At 37.6% G+C, this 25,992-nt stretch overlaps 2 protein-coding genes across 6 annotated transcripts; one reads left to right on the top strand and one right to left on the bottom strand.

Annotated features, from left to right (window-relative positions):
* The first annotated feature begins 1,640 nt into the window (after nucleotides 1-1,640).
* On the top strand, nucleotides 1,641-10,366 carry LOC148870831 (peptidyl-prolyl cis-trans isomerase CYP20-1-like). 2 transcript variants are annotated; one of them, XM_088969079.1, is made up of 8 exons: nucleotides 1,641-1,925; nucleotides 2,523-2,601; nucleotides 4,061-4,108; nucleotides 4,230-4,253; nucleotides 5,446-5,628; nucleotides 5,774-5,849; nucleotides 6,197-6,364; nucleotides 9,990-10,366. In XM_088969079.1, the coding sequence occupies exons 1-7, from the start codon at nucleotides 1,683-1,685 to the stop codon at nucleotides 6,333-6,335; spliced, it is 792 nt and encodes a 263-aa protein (XP_088825205.1). In that variant the 5' UTR covers nucleotides 1,641-1,682; the 3' UTR covers nucleotides 6,336-6,364; nucleotides 9,990-10,366. The 2 variants fall into 2 exon arrangements, with proteins under 2 accessions (XP_088825205.1, XP_088825204.1); XM_088969078.1 differs by lacking the exon at nucleotides 9,990-10,366 and having other exon boundaries at nucleotides 6,197-6,525.
* Nucleotides 10,367-16,255: 5,889 nt separating this feature from the next.
* Nucleotides 16,256-18,607, bottom strand: LOC148870830 (uncharacterized). 4 transcript variants are annotated; one of them, XR_016107862.1, is made up of 4 exons: nucleotides 17,908-18,607; nucleotides 17,571-17,627; nucleotides 16,992-17,073; nucleotides 16,256-16,860 (listed from the first exon to the last, which is right to left on the bottom strand). XR_016107862.1 is itself a non-coding variant. In XM_088972619.1 (2 exons), exon 1 carries the CDS (start codon nucleotides 18,386-18,388, stop codon nucleotides 17,912-17,914), a length of 477 nt encoding a protein of 158 aa, XP_088828745.1. In that variant the 5' UTR covers nucleotides 18,389-18,601; the 3' UTR covers nucleotides 16,904-17,073; nucleotides 17,908-17,911. The 4 variants fall into 4 exon arrangements, 2 of the variants coding, with proteins under 2 accessions (XP_088828745.1, XP_088828744.1); XR_016107861.1 differs by lacking the exon at nucleotides 17,571-17,627 and having other exon boundaries at nucleotides 17,908-18,601; XM_088972619.1 differs by lacking the exons at nucleotides 16,256-16,860; nucleotides 17,571-17,627 and having other exon boundaries at nucleotides 16,904-17,073; nucleotides 17,908-18,601.
* Between the last annotated feature and the right edge of the window lie 7,385 nt (nucleotides 18,608-25,992).

The raw sequence follows: 25,992 nt of genomic DNA, 5'->3' as shown, positions 1-25,992 counted from the left end.
CTCTTAAGAATGATACAATTGATACCAATAATGATATGTTTTTATAGAAGAGAGACTTTAGAAGAAAATTAGACACATAGGAAATGAGATTGTAGGCCATCTGTGGAACCAATGTTGTTTCATGAGAAGTGTTTTTTTTTTTTTTTTTTCTTTTGAGAAAATGGCGTTGCATTGGTATACCATTTTCTTAGAAAAGGTTTTCCTTTTTTCTGTTTTAGACCTTTGTTGGTTGCTGCCACATGGGCGTTTTTCAATCCCATATTAGCATATTGTTACTAGCCATAGGAGAAAATACCAAAAAAGACATTTTCTCAGACCACACTTTTCTTAATTTACAAGCTGGTGTGGTACGACAGTATGATAAAACATTATTTTTTTAGAAAAAACATGTAACCAAACAGCAAGCATGGTCAGGAAAAAAACATGACACTGATGTCATTATTTTTCAAGAAAACCACATTGGTTCCAAACACCGATTTAATTATTGGTTTTAATTTATGGAAAGAAGGCAGAATTAGGAAAAGAAATACAAAATAAATCAACCCTTACAAAGAATACAAACCTATTAGACAAGAAGCCATTGAGATAGACTGATCAGTGACACCTTTCTTTCTTTGAAAACCTTTCACACAAAACAAATACACACTATTGATCATGAAGTCAAGCACTTTGATGGATACAAAATTGTCCGACAATGATTTCGAAGTGAATGAAAACATCCCTAGATTGGATCTTTTAAGTTGCAACTAAAAGATTAAGGTTGTGTTTGGTACCATTGCCACTTCTACATGCAATATTTTAAGTTGGTCAATACAAATTTTATGAGAATATATATTTTCTCTACCACAAATGCTTTGAGTTATTAATACGACATTTGGTACCATTATTATTTCTATTATAAATGCCAATACACAATCCAACCCTTGGGAATGAAATCTCATTCCTGCTGATTCCAATTCTCATTCTCATTCATGTTTGAACCAAAACAATTAAGAATAGACCATTCCAATTCTGATTCCGGCTGTAAATCAAACCCTAAAACCCAATGTGCTGAATTCATCAATATCAGAAAGGACGATACAAACAGATTGGAAATTATGTGGGAACATAAAGAATTGATAAAATGGCTGAGGGTGGAGCTAAGAAAGGTGAGAATTACTGAGCTTCCGACCATCTTTAGAGGAAGATGAGTTTCTCAAGATGATGGAATATCTGAAGCCATGGAAGATTGATGGTTCCTGCACGAGAATAGAATGGATAGACGTGTCAATTGGACCGGATTTGGTCTAATGTCGATATGAGTCAATTACAGATGTATCAGGTCCAATCTAATCCAATAAATACTCTGAACCATTTTGGATTAATCCAATTCAATGTTTGGACTGTCTAATCTGTTCAAACTGATTTTAATTTAGATTAGTTACAACCCATTGGCACCTGTATTCTTATCTTCTAGGATGAACCGGATATTGGTCCAACCAATCCAACCCAATCCAATATAAATCCATTATAAATAAATCAGGTCCAATTTAATATGCATTATTAATCCATCCAACCGATCCAAATTGATTTTGATTCGAACAGGATCCAACCCAAAAGCGATCCAAAAACCGGTCCGGCTCCATTGACACCCCCTACAATTCTGTGTGCAGTTTCGGGTCGAATCAAGATGCAAATGGAAAATGGGAATCTTCTGCCGGGTTTTGCAACCCTGGGATTGGGGGTATTCTGGACTCTGGGAGATTGATTCTTACTCGATCCAATCGGACGTCCGAAACTATAAAGGGATGTTTAGTTATTGTAACAGACTGTCTCAGCTAGAGAGTGGGAGATCAGAGAGGGGGAAGAATATGGCTGCAACAAGGCTTCTCTCTGTATCGCTTCTGTGGATTCTGGTCTTGTTTGGAACCCTCGCTCTCATCGAGGTTCTCCTCTTTACTTCTACTTTTTCCCCCTTTTAAGTCGATCACATTTTGTAGGGTATAGGGTTTTACAGAGTATTAATTATCTCCTAAACACGAACAATCCTGAAAGTATCTTTCTGGGGCTTTTCAGATTCGATCCATGAGAAAGACCCTTCTTTTTTTTTCCTATAAAGATCCCTACCATCTTTTCTCTTTTCTTATGCTATTTCCCCCTCTCCTTGCTCTTAGTTTTGTTCCCAGTATCAATTAGATAATTCCAGAACTCGTTCTGTGCAAAATTAAATCGATAGAGAGCTTCATGAGGTGAGGCATGTGGCTGCCTACTTGCTTGCATCTCCTTCTCTTTGTACTAACTATTCGAGCTTTGACTGCTTAGACATTTCTTCCCATTCTTTCGCACTTTCATGCTCGTGGGATGGGTATTATTTTGCTATACTTCTAAGTTCTAGCCCTCGATTTCTTATTTCCTAATTATTCAACGATCATCTTGGCTTCCACGTCTATAACTCTCTTCTGTTATAGTGCTCCATCATTGGACAGTTTTCCCCGTTAGTGAGTAATCTACTAATTGTTTTTTTTTTTGGGTGCTATTTTCAGGCAAAGAAAGAAAAGAAGAATTTGAAGGAAATCACGCACAAAGTATATTTCGATATTGAGATCGATGGAAAACCTGCTGGTATGATATCCTTGATTTAATGTTAAGAAAATACCATACATAATGGAATGAAATTTTTATATGTCATCAACAAAACCTTCGTAACACTATTTTATTTTGATGTCCATTTGACCGAATAGTACCGACTACCAAGTAATGATAAATTGGCTGAAATTTGGGCAAGCAGTGCACCCTGTGGTTCTTGATAGAATATGCAAGTGGATTGGCTTCCAATCTGAATTGCTAGTTCAGGCGGATACCAAAATCAGTAATCAGCATGTCTGACTCAGTAGATATCAAGGGGAAGTTCGTCTTTGAAGTACCGGTGTTTATAAAAAAAGCAAACTAGTCTTCTTGAGATATCCTATAAATTATGCATCAGAACAAAGGAAATTGTTCAAAGCATGTCTTCTTCTTGACACACACTCTCCCCCATACACGGGTGTGGTCATTTTGATCTGAGTTTCAAAGCCAGTACGAAAGATAGGCCTGAAGCTATTATTTAATTGGTCTTGTGAGTTGTGTCAAATGTTTGGGTATTATTTCCCAAAAGATTAATTATTCTTTTATGATCCTAATATTTTACTTTGGGAGTCACCATATCACATCTTAAAGACATCTAATTTATCTAACCACCTTAGATCAAGGAGTTGAGATCTATCTAAAATGAGAGACAATGTTGAATACATGAAACTTATGTGGTGGTTGCCTCCAAAATAGCTACACACACCTTTTAATCTCAAGGAAAAAAAACCTCTTAAGAGTATTTTGGTAAATGCACCAAGGTCTAATTACTAAAGAAACCTTCATTAGTCATTATTTGGTATATACAAAGTTCCATATAATGGCTTTTCCCACCTCATGATTTGGGTGTGGCAACTGTGATGGCAGATTCAATCTTCAGTCAAGGTTCATTTTCAAAAAAAAAAAAAAAAAAGAAAGAAAAGAAAAGAAAACTTCAGCCAAGATTCAAAATTCAAATCACTTAAGTGAGAGCTCATGGACTTCAAATCAGGAGGCTGCATTGCTGGGAAGGGCTTATACCATCCTTCCACCTCTCCAGAAAAGCATCCAATGAGTCAGAGGGACTTTCTATACCAATACTTGTTAATCAAATGTGAACGCTAAAATCAGATTTATTTAATGTTTGTGCAAAAGTTTATTTGGCATGATAACAGAAAATGAAAGTAAAATGTGCATGCAAGCTCTGGAGAAAGTAAAGAAAAATAATTATTTTCAGAAATAAATAAAGTCCTGCCATCGTTAGGGTCATATTTGCTAATATACTGTGCAGCAAGATTCTTCCTTGTCCATGTGAAGCTGAAATAATATGTTTTTAAGACCAAATTTTCTGGTTTTTCAATGACATTCACTGTTAACATTTCTTGAGAGAATGGATATGAAGTGGCCCTTTGCTGTGCTAGATGTCAGCTAGTATCATGTTGCGATAGTGTATCATTGTAGTTCTTTTTGCTTGCAGGTCGCATTGTTATGGGCCTCTTTGGAAAAACTGTACCCAAAACCGCAGGTACAATGATGTTTATTGAAGTAAAACATGGGAACAGATGGTTGCTAGGAGTGCTTTTCTTCAGATTTTGTAACAATTTATGGGGAGATACTAATTTTATACCATTATCTTTGTTTATCAGAAAATTTTCGGGCACTTTGTACAGGTATACGCTCTCTTTTTCTCCCCTCCTTTCTTTTAGGTGCTGGAATTTATAAATTTCGTCCTTGTTGAGATGTTTGAATATGTGGCTGACAATAGAATATGTGGTGAAGGATATAATTTTTTTCCTTTTTTTCTCTTTTTCTAAGAGTAAGAACAAGTTCTTCTTGCTAGTTTGTTTTATAATGTAGCATTGTCTCCAGCAGGCCTTGTTTCCTTCTGAAACCCCAAGTCAAGGGGTCCCTGCAATCACCTTCTAATCATAAATCTTCAAAATTTGAAATCTATGAATAATCCTTATAGTAGGGTCAGTATCTTGGTTGTTAGGTTTGCATTTGCTTTCATCCCAGAAAAGCTTATATACACTCCTTCGTATCAGTAACTCCTAAGGAGCTTGGATTGCCATAGAACACCCATTATATTGTCAAAGTTCTCATAGAAGGCTTTGGATCTGCTTCTTGAGCGAAATGATGTTTTTAATAAGAAGCTAGATGAAAAGCATTTTAGTAATAATATAAAGCACTTAAAAGTCTGCAAACCCTTTTTTTCCTATCAGTACAAGGTATACTCAGCAGGCATCATGGCTGACCATAAGCCACCGTTAAAAACATATAAGAGAGTGTTCAAATCACCACAACATGCCATTGCCCAAAAAAACTTCTTGTGCTAAATGTTCTAATGTTGATAACCTGGAGCCTTTTGGGATGGGTGGAGCCTTAAGTGATGGATGCAATCATTTTTGGTGAATCCTTCAAATTTCTTTCCCTTTAGTTCTTTTGTTAGGATGATAGCAGGAATACATTCTAGCCTTTGTCATCATCTCAATTTGCAACTCATGTCAGGTGTATGTGCCCTTGGAAACTATGGTGCATTTTTAGAGAAACCTGTGTCTTGGAGGATGAGTTTCTCATTTATGTGAATGCCAAAGTTGGCCAACAATTTGGGTACCTTGCTTTCCAGTAATGGTCTCTATGTTGGTTCTATACCTGTTTACCATGTATTCCATTCTGGTGTTACATGTTTGTAGTTGCAATGTTGGACTGCTTCATAGTCTATTTCTTAACTATCGTTTCTCTAGGAAGGAGGTTGAGTGAGAGGGTTGATTGCTAGACTTCAATGGAACATATAAGGTCACTACCAATGAAAACAACTTTTCCAGAGGTTGATCTTATGCATTAAGTTCTTTCTTATTGCAGGGGAGAAAGGTATTGGGAAGAATGGGAAGCCTCTCCACTACAAGGGAAGTACATTCCATAGGATCATTCCCAGCTTTATGATTCAAGGTGGTGATTTTACACTTGGGGATGGAAGAGGTGGAGAATCAATTTATGGTGAGAAGTTTGCTGACGAGAACTTCAAAATTAAGCACACTGGACCAGGTAAGCTTGTAAACCCTCTTCAAGTAGCTAGGTAGTTAATACCATTCTCGTAGCTTGTATATATCCATGAAATGGTACATAAAATATTAAAAGATAACTTGTATGCTGAAAGGATATTTGTTTATTTATTTATTGCTGGGTGCAGGGCTTTTGTCGATGGCAAATGCTGGGCGAGACACCAACGGTTCACAGTTCTTTATTACAACTGTAACAACTAGCTGGTAACAATTTTGTGTTTCTTTCCATACGTTTCCAACTGTTTGGTTGGGCGGAATTGAAATCCCATTTCAGCATTCCCCCATTGGAGGAAATGGCCATGCCCCCTCCCTTGGGAATGAAATTCCATTCCAGCTAATTTCAATTCCCATTCTGATTCCTATCTGAACTAAACAGACTATGGGAATAGACCATTCTGATTCCAATTCCGACTGTGAACCAAACAGATCCTTAATAACATTTTCCAAGCTTTTCTATTGTCTAAAGTTTACACGCCCACGGTTTTCAATGCCGTAAATCTTGTGGCTTTTTAAGGATTTTAACCTGCAATTACTTTTTGATTTTCTTACAGGTTGGATGGCAAACATGTGGTGTTTGGCAAAGTGGTTTCTGGGATGGATGTGGTTTACAAGATTGAGGCTGAAGGGAGACAGAGTGGCGCCCCAAAAAGCAAAGTTGCCATTGCAGACAGTGGCGAGCTTCCCTTGTAATCGCCCATCTTTGCGCCATCTTACTCAATGTAGGAACAACCCTTTCTTGTTTCATCCTTCGTTACAACCATGGTGTCGGTATGATATCTCCTGACTAAAACTAAAGAGCATAGGATGAAAGTATTAATTTAAGACAGGACATTATCCACTTTAGTTCAGAAATCAAAGAGATGTTTTTTGCTTGAGGGAACTGGGAAGTATTTTGCATTATTGATTGTGCTAAATTACAAATGCTGTCTGCTGCTGGTGGCAGAAGGTATCTCTTCCATTCCTGCTTGTCTTAGGAAGAAAACCAGTTACAGATTCTCTAAGCAAACCCGTTTTCTCTGAGTACTTTGTGATGGAAGCCATGAAAAAGAGAGGGATGATCAATAAGCAGGACCTCTACCTTTATTTCCTATTCGATTATTTCTCGGCAGGCAGGGCCAATGAAGCATCCTTTAAGGGGGTGTTCGCCACTGTGTATGGTTTTGTTTTTGGAACAAAAACCACCACCAGTTTATGTTACCTCAGCAAAAAATTATGTTGCTTTTGCGGATTTGGGGGTTATTTTGTTTTCTAAAACAAAACCATATATTGGCTAATACCCCCTACGACCTCAAATCTGCTGCAACCATTGTCGCATACGACCTCCAATAAAACAAGGAACGCACCAGCATCTGAAGCACAAGGCAAAATATTATGTCAACTGATTTTTAAAACACTAGTGTGTTCATATTTTCATTGGAGTTGCATGCTAGATGATGGTAGCAGATTCTTTCTCACATCCATGCATGTTAGATGATGGTAACTGTACAAATTGTGGGGTGGACTGAACGATAAAATCCCCCTTTTTTTGGTGGTAGACTTGCTAGGGATATATGTACCCAAAAAAAAAAGATGTGATGAGGCCTAAATGAATGGCACCAAAAGAACACATGGGTATGGGAGAAACACAAACCCTACGTCTGTAATTGCATGAGCACCGACAAAAAAAACGTAGCTGCATGAACTGGTAGAGTTTGAGTCACCCTATTTAGAGAGGATTAAGCCTTTTGGTTTTATTAATAAAACCCTCACCTATGATACATAACCTCTTGTACTTTGATAAATTTCTTCATCTGGCATTATTTCCATCTACATAAACCCATAAAATTTTATGAGAGTTGGAAAAGGCAAAAGTTTGACTATAAGGCAAAAGTTTGACCAGCCCTGTATTCAAAGTATCAACATCCACCATTTTGCATCCTTGTACTAGGTTGAATTCTTTCATCGGGCAGTATATGATCAGGGTGATGTCTGGTATCGTTGCTATTTTCTTAAACAACAATGGCCATACCTTGAATCCCATAACAGGTTTTGTGTTTATAATCAGTTTGGTGCCATTTAGGCACCACATAGGCAAAATGATGAAAACGTAAAATGTCAAAATGACATCTTCGTCAAAGTTGCTCTCATAAAGTTGAGGTATTCATGTTGCTTGAAGCGACTTTAAAATATTCAACCAAACAAGAGAGAGAGAGAGGGAGGGAGGGAGAGGGAGATCTACATGGTGCTGACATGGAGGAAACACTTTGGAGAAACAACTCTGATACCAAACACCATCAACATAATTCTGTTGCTGCAGGGTCACGCATGAGACTCGTAGTTAAGCTGTGGTACGTAGAATGAGCAACAGACTCACCGGGCCTAGCTCAGGTTAACTAGAGGCCCTCTGTACACTTTCAGCGGGTGCACCTCCTCTCGAGTCAAAGTGAGAGGTGTAGCGACTTATGCCTCTACAAATCGATTAACTCTGTTCGATATAATGGCTACTGACCGACGGTTATCGGCTGCAGATCTTGTTCCGACCACAGCCAATTATCGACGATTCTGAATCCCAGTATTTCTCGTCCGCTGTACAGATACTCTGGCGGCGTAACTTGATCGTAGAACAGCGATACCAGGCCGGCGTTGCGCCGAAGGAGAATCTTTTTCGGAGGAGGTACTTTCTCTTGCGCGGAATCGATCAGATGCGGAGACAAATAATTTTCCTCCTCGAGGATTCGGCGGGGCTTGCCTCTTCTCTCCCTCCTCGATCGCTTCATCAGCGTGACATAAAAGAAGCAATCTTTCTCTCCAAGAATTGCAGAGAAATCTACCTTCTTGGTGACCGGAATTTTGCGGCGATACCCAGGCGGTGACTTTGACGGTTTCCGTCGGATAAGCGAGACAGAGATCTGATGAGGCGAGATTCCGATTTTCTGACTCAGGAACGATTGGAGTTTCTTGAACTCCATAGACGGGTGAACGTTGATATTGCCGAGATCTATTTCGCGCTCCCCGACTGGAAACGAAGCCACAGTGGAATTCTCCGTCGTCCTTAATGGTTTCTCGGCGGAATTTCGTCTGTCCGGCGAAACTCCGGCGTCGAGAAGAGATAGAAATGTCAAATGGCAAAGGGGTTTTGCATCCATCAGATAAGATAATCAGGTGGTCTTGAAAGGAGATAACTACCACTAACGGGCAATGCGGTTGGTTTTGCAACACAAGCCTCGTAGACATCGGAGACAGTAGAGCTGCTTCAAAAGAAAAAAAGAGTGCAACAATTGTGGTCGATCATGAAGCAAAGAATTGTTTCAGTTAATTGGATAACTTGAATGGTGGGGAAACGGACCCCATGGTATGTCGATCGAGCGTGGAACAAGTCAAGGAAAAGGGGGTGGACCCTCTGGCGGACATGATCGAGATTCGGCAAAAGGTCATGTTGCTCAGTCATCGGCAGGTCGTGAGGTGGCTGCTAATGCAATCATGAATGACGGAGACAGGACCGGATAGACCTGTTCATGGCCGGATCGGGCCGGGCTTGGGTTGGGCTTTTACTGTGTATTAACAATTTTTTTTAAGGCCGAGCCCAAGCCTGGCCCGACCATCAGGCCTACAACTTGGGGCCGAGCCCAGCCCTCATAAAAAGCCCAAAGCCCGAGCCTGGGCCCGGGCCCAAAATTTAGCTTATACTATTATTATTATTAATGTTGAAGCAGCTGAATAGAGAGAGATAGATTGAAATTATAAAGAAAAGAATAATATATATATATATATATATATATATATATATATATTAAATTATAAATATATATTTTAATAAATATTATATTATTTATATATTTTATAAAATATATAATATTGAGTCGGGCCGGGCTCGGGCCAGGCTTACTGTGTTAAGCCCGAGGTCAGGCCCGCGGGCCTAATTATATGACCAAGCCCAGCCGGGGGGCGGGCCGTCGGGCTACCCGACCCATGAACAGGTCTTGGACCGGACTGAACGGGCTTAATGACGAGCAATGACAGACTTTTGTAAGCATGTTTAATGCTTACAAAACTAGGACTAATGAAAAACTCTCTGGTAAGATTTACTCCACTGAATGGATTGTTGACTTTGGGGCATCACATCACATGACAGGGAATTTAAATATGCTCGTCGACACCTATGATATTGTACCTTGTTATGTTAAGTTACCCAATGGTGTGCACACCGAGGCCGTGAAAGAAGGCACCGTTGAACTTGAAAATAATTTTAAATTGTTGCACGTATTATATGTCCCAAAACTCAATTGTAATTTGTTGTTAGTAGGTCGGTTACTTCGTGACATAGATTATATTGTGATGTTTACTAATAAGTTGTGTGTGATACAGGACCGCATCTCGAGGACTTTGATTGGTGCTGGTGAACAGCTTGATAGGGTCTATGTCTTCAAGGGTGTGGCACCGATTCGAGCTTACAAGACAGATGGAATTGGGTCATGCGATTTGTGGCATCGGAAATTAGGACACCCTTCTTATCAAACGGTTAACTTACTTCTTAATCTCAATAATAGTAAGAACAAAACCTGTGATGTTTGTTTAAAGGCAAAACAAACTAGAGATGTTTTTATTCAAAGTAGCAATAAGGCGACTGATTGTTTTGCATTAATTCATTGTGACCTATGGGGTGCTTATAGAGTACCTACATCTTGTGGTGCGGTATATTTTCTGACAATTGTTGATGATTATTCTCGAGTGGTTTGGATTTATTTGCTAGCTAAAAAAAGTGAAGTTGGCAGAACATTCAAAAATTTATGTGTTATGATTGAGCGACAATTTAATAAGAAGGTTAAGGTGGTAAGGAGTGATAATGGAACAGAGTTTAGATCTTTGAAGCCATATTTTGACGAGCAAGGAATTTTATTTAAACTTCCTGCATTGGGACACCACAACAAAATGGTCGTGTGGAGAGAAAGCATCGTCATATTTTGAATGTAGCCAGAGCACTCAGGTTTCAAGCACATCTTCCGATCAATTTCTGGGGTGAGTGTGTTTTGACCGCAGGATACTTGATTAACCGGACACCTTCGACCCTTCTTGGTGGTAAAACACCTTACGAGATGCTATTTGGACAAAGTCCTTACAAACATCTCAGAGTTTTTGGTTGCTTATGTTTCTCGCATACTAGGGACCGTGACAAGTTTGCCACTAGGAGTAGGAAATGTGTCTTTGTTGGGTATCCTTTCGGGAAAAAGGGGTGGAAATTGTATGACCTTGACTCTGGTGATTACTTCGTCTCACGAGACGTGGTGTTTAGTGAGGCCGAGTTTCCCTTTGCCACTCCGGAACATCAAGCCTCTATAACCAGTCCTCCTGTAGCCAAAGAAAATATTGGGTTGCCTTGGACCACTCCTCCTGACATGGTATCTGAGTCACTTCATATAGAAGTCAGGGGGAGCGACACGATCGATGAAGGACATCCGAACACGGGTAATGATGAGGAGGCATGTCCTCTTGATGAGACAAGGAGCCATACAGATTACAGAGATAATGAAACTCCAGGTGCTCCTCAACCCACCACAGAGGTATTAGGCTGCGGACATCGAGAAAAGTGGACCCCCAGCTATTTGCAGGACTTTGTCACACACTCAGCTCATCGCTTAGACCCCTCCGCTGTTTCACTTGCATCATCTCAGTCCTCAGGTACTCCTTATCCCATAACTCATTATGACGTATGATAATTTTTCTGTGAAACACAAACATTTCTTGGCAGTTGTTACTGCAGGTCGAGAATCTACTAGTTTCTCTGAGGCAATGGCTGATGCTTGGTGGCGCGAGGCTATGCGCCAAGAGATACGGGCTTTGGAAGACAATGGGACATGGACCTTGGAAGACCTCCCACCTAGAAAAAAAGGCAATCGGGTGTAAATGGGTTTGCAAAATCAAGTACAACTCTGATGGATCCATTGAAAGATTTAAAGCACGGTTGGTAGTCTTGGGCAACACTCAAGTTGAAGGTCTTGATTACAATGAGACCTTTGCCCCTGTGGCTAAAATGGTCACAGTTCGAACCTTCTTAGCAGTTGCTGCGGCCCAACATTGGGAATTGCATCAGATGAATGTCCACAATGCTTTTCTGCACGATGATCTCCATGAAGAGGTCTATATGAAACCTCCTCCAGGTTTTTCGGCCTCCGGGACTGGAAAGGTATGCAAACTCCAGAAATCTTTGTATGGTTTGCGGCAAGCCCCCCGGAACTGGTTCTCTAAGTTAGGTGCTACCGTGAAAACTTTTGGGTTTGAACAGTCCTATTTCGATTATTCCCTATTTACATATTGCAAGAATAGGGTTGTCTTGCACTCATGGTTTATGTTGATGACTTAATCGTTGGTGGGAATAGCCCGGAGTTCATACGCAAATTTAAACAGTATATGAACCGGTGTTTTCGCATGAAGGACTTGGGTGTTCTTAAATATTTTTTGGGCATCGAAGTGACTCGCGGATCATCAGGGATATTTCTTTGCCAAAGAAAATATGCACTTGATATTATTATAGAAGTTGGCTTATTGGGATCTAAACCTGCTCACTTTCCTATTACTCAGAATCATAAACTTGCCCTTGCTGACGGAATACTCCTGGATGACCCTGAACGATATCGTCTTGTGGGCAGTTTGATTTATTTAACCATTTCACGGCCGGAGCTCAGTTATTGCATCCATGTCCTGGCTCAATTTATGCAATGTTATCGTGTTGATCGTTGGGATGCGGCATTACGTGTGGTTCGTTATCTGAAAGGACGTCCTAGTCAAGGAATATTTTTGCGCTCTGATAGTGATCTGCAATTGTATGCCTATTATGATTCCGACTAGGCGAGTTGTCCTCTAACTCGTCGCTTTCTTACTGGGTATTTTGTCATGTTTAGACATTCCTACATCTCCTGGAAGACTAAGAAACAACATACTGTCTCCCGTTCCTCTACTGAGGCTGAATACCGGTCAATGACTATTGCCAGTTGTGAGTTGAAGTGGATAAAAGGTTTGTCGTCGTCTTTGGGTATATCTCATCCTCAACCTATACGCTTGTTTTGTGACAATCAAGCTGCTCTGCACATTGCTGCAAACCCTGTCTTCTATGAGCAAACCAAACATATTGAAGTCGATTGTCATTTCATTAGCAATGAGCTCCAAGCCGGCACCCTTGCACCTTCCTATGTCCGTACCGGTGAACAAGTTGCCGACATTTTCACAAAGGCGTTCGCAATCCTCATGCACCACCTTGAGGGGGAGTATTGGACGAAGATAAGACTCATCCCGATTTGTATATTCCCTGTATAACTTGGATTTAGAAGCTCTGTATTTCCTTTTAGATTAAGAGTTGATTTTTGAATTTTAAAAAATTTTGAGAAGCAAAAACTCCAATCAAATTTATATATATATCATAAGATATCAATGAAGTGTAGGATATTAGGGGCTTCCAAAATTTTTTCATTAGGTCGCTACATTGTTAACCCAATTTCACAATTTGTTTAGAAAACACTGTTTGAGAGCTCGCATAAAAAGTGTGTTGATTGGTACGTCAAACAACAAACATCAAGAGCTATCGAGAGAAAAAAAAAAAAACAACAGATGGGTTTTGCTCCAACATACGCCAAACATCCAACTTTGTATTGTTCAATATATATTGTGATCAATGTTTAAAGTATCACGCACGAACAGGTGTATCACGTATTTAGATACTTGATAATTTTTTTTTTCTTCAAAAATGTTTCAGGGGATCGGTTGTAGGCTTGCCTATCCCAATTCCAAAACACCCCTTTTTGCAGGCTTGCCTACCCCGTACCAGTTAGATACATAATACATGTAGGTAGAAATAGTAGTAAAAGAGAACCAAAAATTCTACAAAATGTTTCCACTGTTTGATTGTTCAGTTGATTAGATTCATACATAGGCCAATATTTTCACGGACACATGTTGATAATGGCCGGGTTGGATTGTATCCATTTAGTCTCGGGTCTGATGGGTTTGGTAACCCAACAAGGGAGAGACTTAATGGCTTGGGTGGGTTAGGTCATGGATATCCAACAGATAACCCTTTTAGCCTCTTCATATTTCGATCGATAGGCACACTCTCTTCTCTCCTCGTTCGTCTTCTCCAGTAGAAGAAGAATCTTTTAGGGTTTTCTTTGCAAACACTACCGTTTGCATGCTCAAAAAACAACGAATCAAAACCAGTCTGAAACCTGTATCATCATTGATGTTCATGAAAATGACCAAATCCATGGTGCCATGGTAAATGAAAATGAAGATAATGGGAAAGAGAAGGGGCTTCTAGCTATAATGGGATCCACAACAGAAGAGAAGCCACAGCAGAGGAGTTCTGAGTTCTCTTTAGTTTAATCAATTAATCCGCCGTTTGCTTCTAGCTATTCCCCTCCTGTGCTTCAAACCTCTATATTTTTGAGATTCCAAGAGAACAAATGCATTGATCATTTCTTTTCTCCCATAATTTGTAAGTGGTGATCAAATGGATCAACGAAACAATATCAATGGCTCTCTCGAAGCGGTAATGCCTTTTTTTTCTTATTCATTTGTTTATCATTCACTTCTCATTCGATGATCAACAAACCGAAAAAATCAGAGGATAGAGATGACTTCAAGAGTTTGAGTCGGGTGTTGCTATTGTTTGCATTGGAAATGATTATCACATGAGCTCCCACTCCAACATCATTCGCTGTTGCGATGAAATATTCAATTACTAGAGCCGCCCCTTCACCTCCTCTATAAATCTGGTTTCTGTAGATTCATTTCCTTTGTTTTTGTGTAACTTTTTGTTTTTTTTTTCTATAATTTCTGCTTTCTTCATTTTTATATTTTTCTATAATTTTTGCTATATTATTTTACAATTTTGTTATTTTTGTGTAATTTGTGGTTTCTGTTTTTGGAATTTCTGTGTTTTAATTTTATATATAAGTTTTGCAATGTTTTTTTGCAAATTCCATTATTTTTCTATAATTTTTAATATTTTTATATCATTTCTGTTATCTTTTTCTTTTCAATTTATGTTACACTTTTTTTATATAATTTATATGTATCATTTAATGAATTATATATGTTAACGGGTGGGCGGGTTAGATTAGGTCAAGATAGGTTTGGATTGATATCATTAATTTTGTTAATCCATATTTAATACCGAATCTCTCATTAATGTTATTTATTCAAGTCTAATTTCTCTTTCATTAATTAGTGAATTAGTCAAAGGCAAATTTAAATTTAAATTTGAACTTAACACCTAATTCAAATTCTCACTTTAATTACTTTAATTAATGATCATCTCTCTCTCATTAATTTCATTTTGTTAGTGTAAAACCTTAAACTTTTAGGTATTGCAAGATTTGAACCCTGGTCACTTCATTTTAACAAACACAAGTTCACGAATGAGCCACACATATTTAATTGTTATGATTATATGTATTTTTTATTCTAAGTAAATTTTTCACTTTTCTTAACGAGTGACAATTGTTTATTAATAAATGCTAGAATTAATTATAAAAATTTATATACTAATAAGTATTAAGATTAATTATATTGGTTTTTGAAAATTAACATTCACATTTTAGTTTTTTTGTTTATTTTATGTTTTAGTTATTCCAGCATTTTTCAACTGTTACTAATTGTGCTCCGATATGTCACACTTTATATAAACCATTAAATTATGGTTTTTTACATTTAAATGATTTATTTACAATCATATAAAATTTGTAAATATAGTTAGTAATATATTTTTTAAGATCTATTTAAATTTTCTACCATATTTATGCGTGTCTTGATTTTGTCTGTATCCATACATATCTAAAGCGTATTTCGATACATCTCTTAAAATTGTCCTTCCAATACACCTTGCTTTTCCGATACTTTGAACCTTGACCTGTCAACTAACAATGGCTAGTCTGAAATCAGTACAACTATTTGATCGTTAGTAATGTATGATTTGGGCATTATCCATATGGCTGCTTTAAAAATCAGGATGTTGATCTCCTATGTCTAGTCATTTTTGGTCCAACTGATCTGCGTAGAATCCAAAGATACAAGAAAAGGGAGAAGTGTATAACGATATATAATAATAAGCGCATTGCATCAGAGCATAAATCCATAAACTCCAACCACCTGCGAATTGCCCTTCACCATCTTTCTTGGCAATGGTGATTGGTGAAATGAATTCATCATTTTTTCTGTTTCATTTCGCTGGTGAATTGATTTATCTCTCAAACGATGTCTCCTTTGAAGATCGACCCATTCGATCCACATTTACTTGAAGGATTTGTTCCGAAAAATCATTTGATACAAAGCCGCTTGCACAAAAACAGCACTTTTTCTAATGTTGCTTGCACAAAAACAGGGGATAAAATTATATGACACATATGTTGTTGCCTTAATTTGGTTACGGTAAGTCTGCTGTGTTCAATGCAAATGCAACATATGTTGTTGCCTTAATTTGGTTACGGTAAGTCTGCTGTGTTCAATGCAAATGCAAATATATTCGATTCCTGAAAATACATATTTGGTTTGGTTTTGCATCAATAAATTATGTATCGTGTTTAGTTGTGAATCTTGTGATTGGTAGAATTGTAGAAACATGAATTTCAAGACTGGAGTCTGACTTTTTAACATGAGTGCAAAGCTTATTTCTATTTTTGGAAGTAAACCCATTTGAAGTGCAAACATGACAGAAAAAAAAAAATTACTTCCATTTTCAGCAAGAAACAGAAAAAGTATTCACTCTGATTCAGCGCATTCTCACCCAACACAGCCTAAAGACTTGCTGATTCCCAATTCATCTATGCACTAGATAGATGCATATACCCAAGGGAGAAAAAGAAGGGAAGAAGGAAGAATGAAAGGTGTTAATCCAACCCATTTTCTAGAGAGAGAGAGAGAAAGAGGTTTGAGGGCATTTTAGCAATTCAAAAGAACAGGATAACTATCTGTCATTTGGGCAAGTCTTTGTTGAACTTATAGGCAGCAGGCTCTCCACAACTTGTGAACAAGGCAGCCACAGCCACAGGTAACCTTCCCTATTTATCAAAGATTTATTTGAACAAAAGTTTTATATAAAGATGAATATGGAACCACATGCTTTTCCTCAGGGGTTTCTCTGCGAATCTTTCGTTTCTTTCTTGGTTTATCCGACAGTCTCCATTCTTCCCATGATACATGTTCAAAAACTGACTAACCAATATGCCCCTTGATGCCGATATTTTAATCCCTGAACAGAAGAAAGCTATAATATGGACACTTCTCAAGTCAAATAGATGCAATGTGTCACAAACCCATAGAACCACATTGCCAAAGTCTTAACCTTTTCTGAGTGAAGAAGTAATAATATAAATTGCTCACTCTTTCTGTTTTCTGCCGACTGTTGCCTTTCTGCCACTCATGAGCTGTGTATATGAAGGCACCCTCTGTTGGAGCTTTTGAGCTGTAGTTAAGAGAAAAAACAAATTGAACCATGAAAGTTGACTAAATGGCTATCATGTAAGTCTATGCTCCAACAATTTCAGAGCTAATACACTGCCTGAACACACAGTAGATGGAAAACAATATACAATGATCCAACCACCAACCACGGAAAAGTCGTCAATCCCAAAGTCGTTGAAACTGACTATATAATTTGATGAATCAGGTAAAAAGAAGAGATGGAATTGGGTCTTTTCATCAAGCTGGGCACTTCATATCATGGCTGGATAACCTGTGGATTGTATATATACTAATTGTGCAACCACATCCCATAAAGCAGGAGCTCTTTGACAATTACCTAATTTACCAACCAGATTGACCCATCTCAAGGGAAGAAATGTTTCTACTTGGAGCAAACCAAAGAAGATTCATTGAATTGCAATGACCTCCTTGTGCTCCTTAGCACTGTTTTATTACTAATGAGGTGGTAGAGCAGAGATTCATTGAGAATTTAAATACCTCGTCATGAATGCAGTTGAAAGAGGAAGGTGGTATCGTAATCCCACAGAAAATATCCTGATAAGAGAATTCAACAGACAACATAACAAAACATCACTTAGGCATTATAATATAACCACTAGCAGACCCACGACCATGACAGAACCAGCAACAAACACAAGACAACCACACACTGGCACATTAAAGCCGAAGACCTAAATCTTATCTTCCCCCTCGGCACACGACCAATCCGACACAATTAACGAGAAGCAATAACTGGCTACTGAAGTATGCTTAGGAGTTAGGAAGACCAACTTAACATAGGCTTGGTGGTAGGAAACGGAATTATTGAGATTACCGAATCAGGCCTCCATGTACTCCTCCTTGTCATTACTGTCGATGTTGCCGTCGCTCTTGGCGTTCGCACCACGGCGCCGATGAACAATATTGGAGAAATTAGCAGAGAGATCGGAGTAGAGCGAGACGACCTTGGAGATATTCCCATTAATCTCACGAATTAGGGCAACATTCTTGGTGAGGTTATCGGGGATCTTGGACTGGTGATTATCGTTAACCTGCTGAATCAAAACACGATTCTGATCCAAGACCGTCTGGACCTGGTGAAAGCTCTTACTGAAAGTCGCCCAGACCTCTCTCTCGCCTTCTCCGGCCAGGGCTTCGCCGTCATCACCAAATCCGTCACCACCGCAGGCACGGCGGTGCTTAGTGCTGGTCTTTTGGAGGTCGTCGACCGTGTTGGTGGTATGGAGATGAAGGTGGTCATGGGAGGTGTTGTCCATGCTTGATTCTGCGACGGAGGAGGAATCGATGGTTATCATACATGAACAAGTTGAAGTCGTCGGAGAATCTCTTCTCAGAGACAGTCTGGGTTGGAAGATAGATTGGAAACAAGTTGAGCGGGGGAGAGGATCTCGCTTCGGTATTTATATATTTGCCAGAGTCGAGAGAAAGAACGGTGGGCGAGGCGGAGACGGTAAGCAGACTGACGGAGTGATTGAGTGAAGGTACTCCGTACTTCCGGTTCTTTGTTCTTTCCCTTTTGGCTTTTGGCTCTAGATCTTTTTATTAAGGATTTTTTAACGAGATGTGATTGGATGACTGAACCGGAGAAACGTTTATTAAATTATTCGACAACAAAAATATCTAGAACGGTTCCACGGGCGCGTGGTGGATATTTCTACCCGGTCTAGGAGACTCGGATTGGTCTGGTCCTGTCTTAAAGCGGAGCTTGACCGCGGAACGTCCGGACGTGTGATTCCGGACTTCCGTCCGGTTGTCTGGTCAGTGGTCAGTGGTCAGTGGTCACTGACTCACTGGTGTATTGTTTTCACTTTTCCTGTATCTGCTCCCAATAGACAAACCGTTCAAAGTCTTTCCAACATGGAATACACTTCAATGCTCAGACCGTTGAAGCCTTGCATCGGGAATATCATGCAGGTTAGACCTATTGATGGGCCGGGCATTGCCACTTTATCAATATAAAATGTGCATGTCCGAGCTCAAGCCCAAGTCCGGCCCAACCATTAGCCTTAAATCTTGAGCTCGAGCCCAGCTCTTATATAAAGTCTAAAGTCCAATCTATACACAAAATGTTTTATTTTTGATATATTTTTATAAATTAATATTATATTAATTTAATAATAAATTAATTTGTATTTTCTAATAGTAAATTAATAATTTAAGAAATAAATATATATTATATAAATTTATTATATATAACATAAATATTTTTTTGTTATATGTAATAGTATCTGGTTGGACTTATTTGAGAAAGCTCGAGTCCGAGCCCGTGAGCCTGAAATTTTGTCCAAGCCCGAAAAATAATAGGCCAAGCCATTGGACTACCCGACCCATGAACATGTCTAATATAGACACATAGATATTCCTAATGTGAGACCACATCAGTGCGCCACAAGCGCCCCACATGCACATTTCAACGTGCATTGGAAACATCTCTATGGTCGGGATGTTTCCAATACATGGTCAGGATGTTCTCTGGGGCACCCATGACATGAATTCTCCCAATGCACGACTTTAAAAGGTTATGTAAATGGTATGGATACATTCACTGAAGTTGATCTCTTCCAACATGATTTGAGATTTTTTTTTTTCTAATTAAAGTAACTATATTCAAGGATCAAAGTATCGGTATTAGGTATCATATCTGATAAGTCGGATAAGGATATGCTTTGGAAATGTATGGATATGAATGAAAGATATAGAAACGCTTGGATATGCTAGTGAAATGCACACAAATCACATAAAGACATTAATAATACTAAACCAAAAGCTGAATTATCTATGAATAAGATATAAAGACATGAGAAATGCATACTTCCATAGGTTATATGAAGATAAATATTACAATAAACAATACTGGGTCGGCATGACCCATATATTATTTATATATATAATATATAATATATTATATAATTTATAATTATATAATAATATATAGTTATAGTATATTGATAAAATAAACAATTGTTTTCAATTTTATTATACTAATTTATTTAATTATTGTATATATAAGCAATTGTATACATCAAAATTCATATAATTTTTTTTAAGTTTTATTTTCAATTTTTTTATATAAATAGCTTTGGCTTGGTCCACGGCCCGGCCTGGCCCAAAGCTTGGCCCATGGACCTGCCTGGCCTGCGGCATGGCCTGGGCCCGCATGGGCTTGGGATATTGGCCGTGTTAGGCCGACCCCCAAGTTATCCCAGGGGAGGGCGGCACGACCCGTTTTACACCTCTAATTTAGAGACTATGATACCAACCATGTTAAATAACCATTCAACCTAACAATTTAAGCTTTTAGGTGAGGTCCTTGAATGGGGTTTTACTCTATGAGAAAAACACAAACCAATAAAAGGTAGACAGACCATTTGACATCTTTAATATGATTTGTTGAAATTTTAATTTAACATGCAACAAATATTTTAAATGCATTGTAGTTGGACTTTTTTGCATCGCATATATCCTTCTAATCTATTTTTAATAGTCCAATAAACAAATATACTTGTCAAACACGAACAGTCTTAATTGGTCTTTAAAGACCAACTCCAAAAAGCCTAATATATTATTTGGAAGGGCTTTTGAGATGCAGCTTTTGGCATTCTGAGTTGAGCCCCACATGGGAATGCAGATAGATTTATTTGGTAAAAATCCAAAAAAATGCTTCACTATGTTTCGAATGCTAAAAATGTGACTGAAATAAGAAGCTACTCCAAGTAACTTCTCCATAATACAGGTGCTCAACCACTACAGCTGAATCACCTCACCTTGCCTCCAAGGCAGAAGCCCTCCCAAATGGGTCCTAATAATTTTGTCTAAAGCAGCATTTCTCAACTTTCAAGCATCGTCTATATTCAATTTAACAAAGTTTTAGAGTGGTTTAAGCCATCGTGGAGGAGGAGGAGCAAAATCTCATTGAAGGGGCATTGGATTATTATCCAATGTTTTTAAATCCAGGCCGGACCAGAAAAACTGGGAACCAATCACTTGATTGGTTCTGCTTTACCCTAGAACTGTCTATTGGCAAAAAACCGTTGATTTGGTCAGCAATTTGCTGACCCTGGTGTTTGAACCGTCCAATAAATTTTGGTTGTTTTCTTTGTTAGAACGAGCCATCCATTTGGTTTGAATGGTTGGACCATTTGACTAGGAACTGAACCCCTGAATGATTCGTTGTCCGATTCGGTTTTAAAAACTTTGCTATTATCAGACCAAGTTAGATATACAAGCCATTATGGATGCAAGAACATGATTGTGAAAGAAGGACTTACCCTTTCACATCTTCCATATGAACCATATCATGATGATACCTCTAACCAATATAGAAGTGGTGTGAGTCTAACCAGATAGTTTGTCAATACAAAGCCATTAATTCCTAGAGAAAATCACAAAAGCTTCGGTGTTGCTCAACTTGAAGGCCCATGAAAGAACCAAACCAAATAGGAAGGACCATAGGGCACTGAAAGAAGATATTATCAGTAATTTCTTGATTAGCATGTCAAAGATAGAAAGCAAGGTTCAAAGTATCGGTTGATACGTACGTGTCGGGAGCTTCTCGATATGCCCCTAGAAGGGTTGAATCAAGTCAGACCATGATTTAGAGGGTAGCCAGGACTTAAACCAACCCCTTTGAACTGATTTTGAAAAAAATAAATAAAACATAAAAAAAGAACCGATATAGGCCAATATGCCCTACCAGTGTATCGGCTTGTGTTGATACTTTGAACCGTGGTGGTGGCATCCTTCCTTTGTCCTTACACTAGATTTGGCGGGACCAAGGTTCAAAGTATTGATACGTATTGCCCCTGTATCGATCGATACGTATCATGTCGGGAGCTTCCCGATACGCCCCTTCAGGGGTTGTATTGGGTCAGACCATGGTTCAAAGGGTAGTTGAGACTTAAACCAACCCCCTATAAACCAGTTTTGAAAAAATAAATATATAAAACATAAAAAAAGTACCAATACAGGTTGATACACCCTACCGGCATATCGGCCAATGTCGATACTTTGGACCTTGATAGCAAGTAGAATCAAAGTGGGTAGTACTTAGCTAATTTCACTGACATTGGTAGTGCTCCCATCCAACACCACCCAAGAAATAGTTTGATATAGAGAAACAAAGGGAATTAAGGAGTTCATCTTTTAAAAACATTTCCTGCTTAGATTTGGAAAAATATAGGTTGTTGATCTACCCTCCATCGAGTAGGTGTTTAAGAGTTTATACCCTGAATTATTTGTACTACAAGAAAAATAGTCTAAGGTGGCGGTTGGAATTGCATGATTGAACGTGTTGTTTCATCATCAAAGCAAGAGTGGATAAGATGAATGTTTCTAGCCAATGTTTTAAAAACTGACCCAAAACTGGAATTGCTTTGACCACCTGTTTTCAAGTTGGCAATTCGGCCGTCCAGTCTAAATGGATTGACCTTAACATTCTAAAAAACTAAAAAAATAATTAAAAAAATGGCCCAAAATCATTGTTTGGATCGAATGGGTCAACGGTTCAACCACCCAGGTTAGTAGGTCGTTGACCAATTCAATGGTTTTGGGCAAAATAATCGTTTGGGGTTAAAACAAAACCAATACCCTAACCAGTTCCTGAGCTAAATGGTCCAACCGTTTGAGTCAACAATAGTTTGAAAACCATATGGTTCCAACCAAGGTTCTAAATATCGATATGCTCGATGCTCCAGTAGGGGCGTATTGGGCGGTACCAGTACTATTTTTTTTACTTTTTTTTTAATTTTTTCTAAAACTGGTTCAGGGGGGTCAGTTTAAGGCTCCTCCACCCCCAGAACCGGTCAGAACCCCGATACACCCTCTGTAGGGGCATATCAGGATGCTCCCGATACGATACGTATCGGCCAATACGGGCCAATACGTGTCGATACTTTGAACCTTGGTTCCAATTATGTTCATTTTGGTCAATTAGCAAGACAACATGGTTGCATTGGCGAGGCCAACTTTGTGGTTTCTCTAATTAAGAGCTTATAAGAGACTAAAGATTGTCGAAAATGTCACTTTGCTAACCATTTGACACCAACCAAGTACAACCTTTAATAATAACCTTTCCACAGGCCATAATGCTGGACTAAAGAGATGAAGTCCATATGCTTGCCCTTGTAGCGCCAAAAAGACAATGATCTATGATATTTCGGTTTAAGGACCATGGCCCATAAGACATCTATTTCCTTGGAATCTTAGGGGGCATTATCTCTCTCTCTCTCTCTCTCTCTCTCTCTCTCTCTCTCTCTCTTTTGAGAGGGGGGAAAGTTGGTCAATAGATTTTGTGAATCCCATTGACCAAGAAACACATGTTTTTTTATTCATATTTATGTGGGGACCAAGGATAATTTATTTTTTTGGGTATCACTTACTTGGTTGAGTGGTGTCCATCTCTCAAGTTTTTTTTAGGGTGCAACATCTCCCAAGTGGGTAAATAACTTTCCCACATAGGGGAAAGTTGTCAACACTTGGATGTGACAAAAATGCCCCTTTTAATAATGAATTTTTATGACTAAAATGGTCATTGTCTTATTTAATTGGGAAGTAAAAGAACATGGGTAAATGCATTTACCTGGGTAAGTAACTTACCAAAAAGCGAATGGGGCATTAATTTTTTTGAAGCACATTGGGTTCTTAATTGATATATTATCAATGAAGTTATATGATATTTATGTATTTTGTTTTATTGATTGTAATATATTTCCTCACATATAACATTAAAATATGCTTTTTGTATGTATTTACACCTTATTTGTGATTATTTAAACATTAAATTTAGTGTTATTGATATATTTGTGAGATTTGTAGAAATTTCCCAAATGTATCTAAAACATATCCACATCTCTCTATTGCATCTATACGTATTCAATGTGTATCATTATATGTACCCCATCCAAGCTTATTTATACTATATATATAAAGCAAGGTTGTCCAGATCACCTTTCCACTCCCCCCTCCCCCTTTTCTTGCTTCCTCCTTCTCTCTCTCTCTCTCTCTCTCTCTCTCTCTCTCCCCTTTCCCCCTTCCTAGTCCTCCCATGTTGCAATGGCCAATGTGGCATTCCTCTCTCCTTCACTATAGTCTCACTCCAACTCCCCTCCACTCTCTCTCTCTCTCTCTCTCACACACACACACACACACACACACACATTCCCAATCAGCTAAGCCATCTCCCTTCCTAAAATTTCTCCTAAACTATCTCCCCCACTTAAAATTTTCTCCTAAAAGACCTATCTCACATGCCCAATAAACCATCTAATTCTAACTCTATTTCCCTCCCTCCTATTTCTCTATCTCTCTATTTCTATTTCTATTTCTATCCTCTAACTTTTATATACATGCATTCAATTTTTCATCAATGTATTAAAATATTAATGTTTAACTTGAAACTTAAAAAATAAAATAATACAAGTAAAAATATCTAAAATAAAAGAAAAAAATAAATACTATAATAAGACAAACAAAAATAAAAGTAAAGTAATCAAGTTTAATAATGAATTAAAAATCTTATTATAATATTTTAATATTTTAGTAACAACATGAGTCAAGAAGATGAATCTTATGGGTTGGATCATTATATAACCCAAAAAGAGATCGCCCCAATTTATTTAGTTACCGATTCAAATAGATCTTGATTGATCCAATTTGGTTTGCCAAATATGTTATATAAATTTTTAGAAAATATATCTCGAAAATAAATATTAGAAACACTATTAATTAACATGTTTTTGTTAAAATATTAATTCAATTGTTAATTAAATTTTTAATAAAATGTTTTTCTATTATATTTTTAGAAAATTTCTATTAAAAAAATTTAAAAATTTTCTATAAATTTTCAAAATTTCACTACTAATTATCTAAATATATTTCCTATGAGCATTAATTGTCTCATTTGTCTTATATCTTCAATGTGGTGGAGTTAATTTTTGAAGCATTGAATGGTAGATCAAATAGATCAAGTCCTTTCCCTAATTTTGTTAGTTTCCCAAGAGAAGAAGGCAAAAGAAGAAATGAACCAAGGGACATAAAAATTGCTATTCATCAAGAAGATGAAATTCATAGTTGGGGTTATTTGGAGACTTGAAAACTATCCAACCCGCTAGCTTCAATTACCAATTCATACCGAACTGGACAAATATGGTTTGATTAGTTCGATCCGGCTATGCAATTTTCAAAACAAAAAAAAGCAAGGTTGGGTAATTTGAATACTTGAAAACCGTCCACCCACTAGCTTAAATTACTAGTTCATACTGAACTGGACCAATCTGGTTTGATCACTTTGACTTAGCTATGCAACTTTGAAAACAAAAAGAGTAAATAGATCAAAGTTTTACTAAAAATTAACACAAAAAAATCATAAAAAAAGAAAATAAGGAAGATAACAGGAAAAACGATAAAATAATGGAGTTTTTTGAAAAAATAAAAAACAAAAAAAATGAAACTTGGTTTAGTTTTGCATGTAAATTAGGAGTGTTCACATAAAATGTCAAACCGGCCAAACCCAACCCGAGTTGGCCGATTTTTCAAAACTACCGGTCGGTTTCAGTTTGTATGAGAAAATAAACCAACATGAAAACTAAAATCGAACCGAACCGATCCTATATATTTAAGTAATTATTAATTAGTCCCTACCCTATATATTAAATGATGAAATATTTTATGTGTTTTGTTTGAACTTTGAAAAAAATAGCTATTTACGATAAAAACTAAAAATATAAAACCAATACAAATATAATACAATGGTACAATATTTAATTCAGTTTTATATAAATTTAAATATATATTGACAAAAAAATCAGTTTTGCATAAAAACTAATCGATTAAAAAATATATTTTGATTTTGTATAAAAACTAAAATGAAATAAACTTAAATATAAATAGATATTTTAGTTTA

This window comes from Nelumbo lutea, chromosome 2 (genome assembly GCF_056320005.1).
Source record: "Nelumbo lutea isolate HS-2025 chromosome 2, American lotus-T2T, whole genome shotgun sequence".
Classification (NCBI taxonomy): Eukaryota; Viridiplantae; Streptophyta; class Magnoliopsida; order Proteales; family Nelumbonaceae; genus Nelumbo; species Nelumbo lutea.
The sequence above is the reverse complement of the archived record's forward strand: the minus strand, read 5'-3'. Positions and strand labels throughout refer to the sequence as shown.